The sequence below is a fragment of the Lycium barbarum genome, chromosome 12, assembly GCF_019175385.1.
Source record: "Lycium barbarum isolate Lr01 chromosome 12, ASM1917538v2, whole genome shotgun sequence".
In the NCBI taxonomy this organism is placed as follows: domain Eukaryota; kingdom Viridiplantae; phylum Streptophyta; class Magnoliopsida; order Solanales; family Solanaceae; genus Lycium; species Lycium barbarum.
In genome coordinates, this window is record NC_083348.1 from 87,412,481 (window position 1) to 87,423,049 (window position 10,569).

Genomic DNA, 10,569 nt, shown 5'->3' on the forward strand with positions numbered 1-10,569 from the left:
GTTGTTGAAATTTTACAATAGGAAAACTTTGACTGACCAGTTCCTCCAATGGGGCAATCTAGTTAAGTGTTTTTGTGTGAACAGAAGATAATTGGAACTGACTTGATCAAAGTGACGGTCCACCTTGGTTATCAAATTAACTAAACAAAACAATAAAAATTTAAGGGCCTATTTGGACAGGAGTTTTATTTTCCTTTTTTTCAAAAATTATTTTCAAACATTATTTAATTATCATTAGATTGATTCTTTATTAGTTTTGAATATGAGTATTTCAAGTGAATTCTTTTTCTACTCACAAAATTTCAAACTTTTTCAAGTGAAATAAATGTTCAAACACAACTTTAACTTCAACTTTAATCACTATTTTTTTTAAAATATCACTACGTTCATGTCCATACGCCTAATAAAATTCAATCATGCCTACTTTTGTTGTTGTATGTATGAGGCGGAAACTATTTTTAACTCATTTTCTGATGTTTGGTTATCAAAAAGAAAAGATTCTCATCAAATATGAATGAAGTTATTTTTCTTACAATGAATTAACTTTTAATGGCATATCACTCACTTCAACTAATACTTGGGCCAAAAAACAAAATACTTACACAGTTTTTGTATTTAGTATTATTTGATTTTCATATAATACTCTCCAATTTGTTAAAATTCTTTTCTTCTTATGACACATTTTTCATAAACTACTTGTTTATAAAAAAATCATCAAAGATGACTTTCTTCCCACCAAACACACATCATTCGTTCACTTGAAAATCCATTGTATGCCATCTTGACGGATGAAAAGACTGACTTGGTCTGACATAGAATTTCCAACAAGCAAGGCAAGTTCTAAGAAAATAGTAGACAAATCCCTCATCTGACTGGTCTAGAAATGGGACATGGCCTTTCCAAGAAACTAAAAAAGTTCCAGAAAACTTCCTTGATAAGATATTGCCTTAATGCTATAAATATCCACACTTAATTTGCCTAATTAGCAAGCATCAACTTCTAGCAATATTTGTGATTGAGCTAAAATGGAAGCAGGAAAAAGAAAGACTATGGTTCGTTTAGAATTTCAAGATTTGCTGCCAATTATGGCAAGAAAGCTAGGAGGAGATGGACTGATAAACGAGCTATGTAAAGGGTATCGGATGTTAATGGATGGTGACAAAGGAGTAATAACAATTGATAGCCTAAAGAAGAACTCTGTGCTGATGGGGTTGCAAGATTTCAGTGAGGAGGAGTTAAAAAACATGATCAGAGAAGGAGATATGGATGGTGATGGAGCTCTTGATCAGATTGAATTTTGTATTTTGATGTTTAGATTGAGTCCTGACTTGTCAGATGTGGCTCAAGAATTGTTACATAAATCTGAACAAAATTAGATCCACCATAAGTGATACTGCAGTCCTGTATCCTTTTTAACTGATCTTGCAATGCTCATTCACATGTAATGTTTCACTTTGTTTTGCATAATGTTATACTTGATCTGCAATCAGGGCAGATAAACCATAGAAGTTAGCAAAACTCAGTTGTTTTGATTCAAACTTTGTACTTGTGATAAATAATCTATATCAAAACCCAAAGAGCAAAAAAGATTATGGTCTAAATTCTATAAACTTAAAATTCTAAATCTTTCTCTGATCTGTCACAACATGAACTCGAATATGTCTGTAGAAACTATACAATCTTGACTTGTTCCATTCATTCACCAAGAGAGAATATATATTTAGGATACAATCTTGAACCCTAGTGAAACAAGGAAACTAAGATCCTAGTGAAACAAGGAAACTAATTAATATATGGTAATTAGTGAAACAAGAAAACTAACTAATATATGGTAATTATCTCCCTACAAATATGCTACCAAATAATATCAAATAATATAAAGATATTATACCGCAATACCCCCCTCAAGTTGGAGCATGGGAATAAAAAATGCCCAACTTGGAAAGCAAGAAGCCAAACTGAGTTTTGCCGAGAGCTTTGGTAAAAATGTCTGCCAATTGTGAAGATGTTGAAACGTGTGACGGAGAAATCAAACCTTCATTAATTGCATCACGAACAAAGTGACAATCTACCTCAATGTGCTTTGTTCGTTCATGGAAAACTGGATTTTTTGCGATGTGCAAAGCGGACTGACTATCACAAATCAATTTGATCGCCTTGGGATGTTGTATACCTAAACTCAACAACAGACCTCTCAGCCACTTCAACTCACAAGTGACCGCAGCCATGGACCTATATTCAGCCTCTGCAGAAGATCTAGAAACTGTGTGCTGCTTCTTTGTCTTCCAAGAGATGGGAGATTAACCTAGAAATACTAGCCAACCTGTCAACGAACGACGAGTAAGCGGACAAGCCGCCCAATCAGAATCACACCATCCCTGCAAAGTCAACTCACTGTCGGCACGTAACAAAATACCCTGTCCTGGTGTGCCTTTCAAATAACGGACCACTCGTAAGGTCGCTTCCCAATGTTCAATCCGGGGTTCTTGCATGAATTGAGACAAAATATGAACAGAATATGCCAAGTCCGGTCGAGTGACCCCCAAATAAATCAAACGCCTGACTAATCTACGGTAGACCTCCGGATCCGACAACAAATCTCCATTTGCAAGGCCAAGTTTATGATTTTGCTCAATAGTGAACCCACTTGGCTTTGCACCTAACAATCCTGCTTCAGAGATAATATCAAGAGTATACTTGCGTTGACACAAAAACAACCCTGATGAACTACGAGCTACTTCAATACCCAAAAAATATTTGAGAGACCCAAGGTCTTTCATTTTGAAACAATCACTCAAATAGGCTTTGAAAGTTGCAAGTGCAGCGGAATCATTCCCAGAAATAATAAGATCATCAACATAAACCAAGATATTAATCTGAATATTCCCTCTAGTAAATGTAAAAAGAGAATAATCAGAATAAGATTGAAGGAAACCGTACCCTTTCAAAGCAGTCACCAATTTTGCAAACCAACATCTAGGGGCCTGTTTCAACCCATACAGCGATTTGCGCAAACGACACACCAACGTAGGATCTGGACTTTCAAACCCGGGAAGGAGCTTCATATACACCTCCTCATCAAGGTCACCATGTAAAAAGGCATTATGAACATCCATTTGTGAAGTTCCCAATTTTTGGATGCTGCAATGGCTAGGAAGGCTCGAACAGTAGTCATTGTCACACCCCTTTTTAACCGGAGTTAAATTAGAAGTATGACGTATTGGAGATTCCTATTTTTGTTTGTTTATTTGTTTTAAGGAGTCGCCACCTAATTATTTACGGTGAATTAGGACACCTAAAGTTTATTAAAGTTATGTTTAAATTTAACTCTGTTTAAGGTCTGCGAAACTTAAGATTCTAGGCAAGGGTTCAATTAGTCTAAAGGGAAGGTATTAGGCACCCTTTAAGACCCATTAACAATGGTTAACCGACCGGACTTATAGTTAATTAAGCTAAGTGTAAATATAGTATTATAGAAAAGAACATAACTTGGTAAATAGGACTGAAGTTATAGATAGACGTATAAGTAAGAATGCTATTTAAAATAGGACTTGTAAAAAATAATACTTTGTACGAAAGAGTATTTCTAATGTTATTTTGTAGACACGACTTATAAATGTCGTCAAGGTTTTAAACGAAAGTATAATAATGTTGTTTGAAATAATACTTGTAAAAAAATGTAGTGATTTAATAAAAAGAGTTTAATTATAAGTAAACCAAAAAAAAGAAACGGAATGAGTAATGTTCATACGTATTATGAATTACGCCAACTAGCAAATTAAAATGTATTTGTAAAATTATTGCAAGATTAATATTAATGTTTTAACAAATATGTATTTCAAGTATTCTAAGATAAAAAGAGTAAATCTTGATTCTTTTAGCTCGATGTGGTCGTGCTAATTTTGAAAATCAGTCATTCAAATAAATGTTATGGATACTATAAATAAGTTTAGAAGATAAAACGGAAGTGAATGTAATTTGCGGAATTAACTACCCATTACTAAACTAAACTCCTTAATGTCAAACCAAGATTCATCTAAATTAAAGAAATAAGACAAAGTAAAGAAATCAGTCATGCAAGGCAAATTAGAAGTACACAACGAAATAAGATAGCGAAAAAAAATAATGTCGGATCTAGCCCGTTTAGGCCCAACTATTGCGGACTGTTTCCGCTGCTGGGCTTTAGTCCAGATTTTAACATGGCTGTAAGGCCGTTTCTGCCATATGGGCCTTGGCCCAGAGTTTGTTTGCTGCGAATGGAAGGCTGATTCGAGAGGAGGATTTGGCTGGGATTTTAGCCCGACACCGAATGTGGAAGGCGACGAGTCCTCGAACTCGTGCGCGATGTTCATGCATAAAACGAAAGAAAAGATTAGTAAAGTGAAGATATACAAGAGAATTATATGTGATATACAGCGCAATATACACTGAATTATATAAACATTTGTATATGTCTATACACCTTGTGTATAGATTTAATTAGTAAGAGATGGCAGTTAACCTGGGATTACAATATATAGTGGAACAGCGAAACCCAAATCAAGTTTTTATAAAAGAGAAAAAAGTTTACATGTTGACAGTACATCATTATTGTCCAGGCTCCTATTGAGCCACAACTTATAATTGAGATATATTTTAATAATGGGCAAACATCATTTTTCGTATGCACCCATACGCAAACAGTAGCGGCAGAATTAATACGGGGGAATTTAGAGCGTTAACTGAAATTCATTAAGAACCAAATGTGGGCCAGTATGAAATCTAAGCATACTATATTGTAAACTTCATTTCAACGAACCCCCACAAACTAATCTAAACACTCAACGGGTTGTATCGTATTGTAGACTTTGTTCGACCAAGTCATAGAAAGTGTATATGAGACAATATGTCAAGTAGTAATAACTAAACATATGGACAACGTATTAAACTCAGACCAAAGCACAAATAATTCAACAGAAGGACAGTAAGTAGATTTCCATTTTAACCCTGAACCAATTTTGTTTCAGATAAAGCTGCGTAGGAATCTCATGACTCAAAATATAGACTCAGATTAACAACTTGATTCACTCCTTTTATAAATTTTAGGTCTGGACAAACAAATATGTTGATTAAGACTAGTGTCAACTCTCACCTTAAGGCATTCAAGATCTTTAAACAAGATTCAAAGGTATTTCAGGCAAGCAAGTAACCAAATGGCCCTGGATTAAACCTGATTCTAAATAGTGATCCTCTAAACACTCGACCTAATCAAACCTTTAAGTATTTCGCACAACTGGATTCGAAAAAAGGATAAAGACTCAGCTGGTAATAAAACAGGTCCCCAAAATGCAATGTGCAGATGCAAAGACAACAAAATATTTGTTTCACAAATAGGTCATATGGTAAGCATTTTAGATTTCCACTAGTTCTAAGGGCCTATTTAGTCAAACCCAACCCAGAGATCATGCCCAAGTGGAGGATTTTAAGCATTATAGTCCTGATATCAGTATTCTATAGGTCTTATTTTAGCTTGATTTGCCTTTATCAAATGAAATAAGCCAGGCTGAGTTCTGAATACATGGTACTCTTATTAATATTCCTGATCAGTTTATCTATTTGATTTTATTCTTCATCATATTTATACCAGGTCAACCAGTTATTATACACCATAAAGCCTACCAAGTCAATAGGAAACAAAGGCAAATTACAGGGAATGTCAAGTCATGATACTTGTACAATAATGCAACATCTATCATGGAAGACATTAAGAGTGAACAGAGCATTTTGTACAAGGATTCTTTCAACACAGAGTTAAGATGATTCTCACTTAGGAATAGCAGGGTGGGGCATGACAATCTTATCTCTTAGGAGAGGAATATCATAGTTTAAGCTAGTGAGAGTTGCAGACTCATTCAAAATACAAGACAATTATCATACAACAACACTTAGAGGTATATCTAGGTCATTAGTTCTTTCAAAATAAGTATTGTCACATAGAGAGGACAAATGGTCAAACAATGATCCAACAACATGTCATGTAAGGATCTAGCACAAGGCGGTCCCATCAAAACCATACGATCTAAACTACTATTCAAACAGTTATGTGACATCCCATATGTCCCTAATTAGCTAAAGCAAACTCCTTATTCAGACACAATACTGATAGTGAACTGTTACCCTCATCAGACCTCGAATTTGTTCCCCATGGATAATTTTAGTTCCATAGCAGTTCTCATATATTTTGTACAGGACTAACATGAATTTGATTATATAGCAGTTCTCAGAGCGTGTGTGGGGAAAAGGGAAGAGGAGCGGCGGCAGTGGGGAGTGAGACGAGGGAGATGAGGCGGAGGAAAGGGAGAAAAGGAAGAGAGAGAGATGAGGAGATGAGGCGGATAAAGAGGAGAAAAGAGAGAGAGAGAAGGGAGGCGGAGAAAGCAAGAAAAGAGAAAGAGGAGAAGAGAAAGAAGTAGGGTTAGGGAAAGGAATTGGGCCGGACCCGAGTCGGGTAAAAAATAGAATTGGGCTGGTCCGTTTTGGCTGGCCCATTAATTTAAATATGGGTTAAAAATGTGGGTTGGGTATAGAAATGTGGGTTGTTTGTTTGGGTAGGAAATAATATTGTATTTGTATTTTAAGCCATTAATTTGCTGAAAATATTGGTCCTTCCTCCACTATTTTAATTATCTCCGGGCTTCTAATTTAGTAACTAGTACAATATTTGTTATGTGAAAATAAATAGTAATTAGTATATAGAAAGTAAGGATTTACAAACTGTTGTCTTGTAATTAATTTAACGATTCCAAACCCGAAAGTGAAATGACGATGAACATTTAAAATTTGTGATAAATTAATACTTGTAATGTTAAAATAAAAGTAGCGAATATAAATAGCAGTGAAAATAAAGTATCTAACTCGTCAATAAATTTAGACGTCCGAGTGAATAAAATTAAATAAAGGAGGGACAAAATTGGGTGTCAACAGTCATCTTGGCGATCGGAGCAAAAGTTTCATTGTAGTCAATCCCCGCTTGTTGATGATTTCCCAACACAACCAAGTGCGATTTGAGCCGTTCCACATCTCCATTTGACAAAAACTTGGTCTTGTACACTCACTGATTACCAAGTGCTTTCTTACCCGGAGGAAGATGTTCCAAAGTCCATATACCATTGTCTTCCAATGCACGTATCTCTTCTTTCATTGAATGTCTCCAACCTTTGTGTTTCATGGCTTCTTTGAAGGTCTTAGGATCCTTACCCGAAATAATAGCTGCAAGAAACTTACGATAATTTACAGAAAAATTGTCACAATTAATATAGTGTGCCAAAGGATAGGGAGTACCTAAGGATTGATTGTTAACAGGAGTTGTAGGGGACGGACTATTAGCAAAAACTGAGTGTGTCACATAATCACGAAGCACAACAGAGGGAAATTTCTCCCGAAAACCACGCCCCAAGCCACCTTCCACATTCGTGACTGGGGTATGATGTTGCTGCCCCCCCCCCCCCCCTCGCTGCCAGCGGGCGCTGGGTTCCCAGCGGGCTGTGCAGTGGCTGTTGGCAGCCACCCAGCCTCGCTGCCAGCTGGCGCTGGGTTCCCAGCGGGCTGGACAGTGGCCACTGGCTGCAGCTCAGCCTGGTTGCTAGCAGGCGCTGGTTGGGCAGTGGTTTGCGGCTGCTGCTCGGCAGCCTCCGAACTATCAACTTCGCCCCCTAATTCATCCCCGTACACCATAAAATCACGATCAATTTCAGCACCCTCATCAAAAAAATTAGACGAAATATTAACATCTTTCGGACAAGCAAAAGGAAACACATCCTCCACAAACTTTACATCACGAGAGACAAAACATTCCTTCGTATCAAGATCAAACAACTGTCACCCCTTCTTACCAAATGGATATCCCACAAACAAACACTTTCTGCTCCGACTAGCAAATTTATCACCCTGAGTTTTTTGATTATGAGCAAAGCACAAACACCCAAAAGTACGAATAGCATCAAAAGAAGGAGGTTTATTGAATAAAATTTCAAAAGGTGTTTTATTTTCCAATTTGGGTGTGCGGGTACGATTTATGAGATGAGATGCAGCTAGAACACATTCACCCCAGAAAAAAATAGGCAAATTGGCCTGAAATCTGAGAGCCCTCGCAACATTCAACACATGTTTATGCTTCTTCTCTACCCTCCCATTCTGTTGCGGAGTACCCACACAAGAGGTTTGAAACAAAATATTAGTGGCGGAAAAATAATCGATCAAACAATTAAATTCTGTACCATTATCACTTTGTACAACTTTAATTGTGTTGATTAAATTGTCGATCAACCATAGCAACAAAAGCCATTAACATCGGAAACACTTCTGTTTTATCAACCAACAAGTAAATCCAAACAGCTCGGGAAAAATCATCAACAATTGTTAAAAAATAACGAGCTCCACACGACGAAACATGGCGATATGGGCCCCACAAATCACAATGTATTTTTTCAAATATTCTAGATGCATTATCATCACTTAAAGGAAATTTGTCTCTAGGATGCTTAGCACGTAAACACACTTCACAGTCCTTTGCTAAACTACTCTTATCACTATTGACATGAGGAAGCAACTTAACTACTCTCTCGGAAGGATGCCCCAATTGTCGATGCCACAATTCCAATGCGGACGTTGCCACGACAGTAGACACATATTGCACCACGTCCGGTTTGCTAAAATAGTATAGTCCGTCCGGTTTGCTAAAATAGTATAGTCCGTCCCTCCTAACTCCCGTTCCAATCAGCTCCTTCAGTGGATCATGAATAGCACACATATAAGAATTAAAAGAGATAATAGTATGTAAATTATCAGTAAGTTGGGGGACGGAGAGTAAGTTGCAACGTAAATAAGGCACATAAAAGACATGATGTAAGGTGATTTTATCTGACAATCGAACAGAACCTTCCAAAGAAGCAAGCACCTTTTCACCATTAGGCAAACCAATAGGACAATCAACAGTATGGACATCAAACAACCAAGATTTCTCACCAGTAACATGATGAGTAGCACCAGTGTCAATAATCCAAGAAAAAACATCAAACTTACCATTCAAGCGATTTTCGGGAATTGTAGCATTACCAAAAAATCCCGTAATAGCCTTCCATTGATCGGAAGTAAAGTGCTGACCGACGACAGCGTTATTTGATGCGCCCTTGAAACGAGTAGGCGTGATATAGTCCCCGGGTCGGTCTTGAGGACCGAGAAAATAGGGAGAATTAGACTCAATTTTGGGTGGTGGTGGTAGAGGAGGTACGGCGTCACCGGCCATGGAAATTTACGATGAAGAGAAGAAAAAAAACGTGTGGCCTGATACCATGTAGAAACTATACAATCTTGACTTGTTCCATTCATTCACCAAGAGAGAATATATATAGGATACAATCTTGAACCCTAGTGAAACAAGGAAACTAAAATCCTAGTGAAACAAGAAAACTAACTAATATATGGTAATTAGTGAAACAAGTAAACTAACTAATATATGATAATTATCTCCCTACAAATATGTTACCAAATAATATCAAATAATATAAAGATATTATACCGTGTCTCTTATCTGATAGCCCATAAGGAATCAATTCGATTCGAAAGTTCAAGTAATGTGAATCTATATACTCCAAGGCAGTCACGTGGCATTTTTTTATAAATTAGTTGTTGAATGATAAAGCCACACATTGTAAGCTCTTTTCACTTTTTCTTTATTTCATGCGCCACACACGAGTAGAGACTACTTTGTATTCTACTTGACCCTCCAGGGTGGTTATATATAGAAAATGAAGTTTAGTGGGTAATACTAATACTCCATGGTTTATGTTTATAAGTCGTAACTAGAGCTAAGTTTAGGAGTTTTTATTATAAATTATTCCTAATTTTATTTCTATGGGATAATTTAGCCAGATTTTCATGTAAGAATGACAATAGGTAGTCACTTGTGATGGTATCATTTAAAATATATCCAGTTTTTGAAAACTATTTAAAATTTAGCCAAACTGACAAACCTGTGTTGTTGCTCCTCCTCTACTTCTGATGCGAAGTTTTGGTGAATTATAAATAGCAAAATTAGACATTAATACTAAAACATAATAGTCCAATCCGGTGCTTCTTAAAAAGATACGTCGTTTACCACTTTACCTTGTTATTATAAAGCGTTTCTAAGTAAGGGTAGAACTAGCTTGGCAATTATGAGCTCGATAGAATTAAGTAGTTTTAATGCAATTATTATATTTGCGTTTTAAAAAAAAAAACTTAATATGTATTACAATTTATCAAGAATCCAATAACTTTCTTCTTTTCGAATTTAGAATTCATAAACACAAAATTTTAACTTTTATCTCTGCTTCTAAACATGTTTGGAATGTTTTCTCTGGAATTATTGAATTTTACTGTGTAAAAGGTTGATGCAAGTGGAGTAGTAACGCCAAAGCTAACTTCAGACCCACATCTTTTAACTTCAATCTCGTGAAGTCCGAATTTGATTTTGAAGCGACTAAACTTTAAAAAACTTTATAACCTTGGGCTATTCTTTAAATAGGGTGTTAAAATGGCTATTTGTGCACT

General features: G+C 36.3%; 1 protein-coding gene across 1 annotated transcript; it reads left to right on the top strand.

Annotated features, from left to right (window-relative positions):
- The first annotated feature begins 794 nt into the window (after nucleotides 1-794).
- Nucleotides 795-1,593, top strand: LOC132623033 (calcium-binding protein PBP1-like). The gene has a single exon (XM_060337729.1). It carries the CDS (start codon nucleotides 1,026-1,028, stop codon nucleotides 1,374-1,376), a length of 351 nt encoding a protein of 116 aa, XP_060193712.1. The 5' UTR covers nucleotides 795-1,025; the 3' UTR covers nucleotides 1,377-1,593.
- Nucleotides 1,594-10,569: the final 8,976 nt, after the last annotated feature.

Excerpts from the sequence above, each read along its gene's own strand:
- LOC132623033 (XM_060337729.1), top strand. The coding sequence starts at position 1,026 with ATGGAAGCAGGAAAAAGAAAGACTATGGTTCGTTTAGAATTTCAAGAT.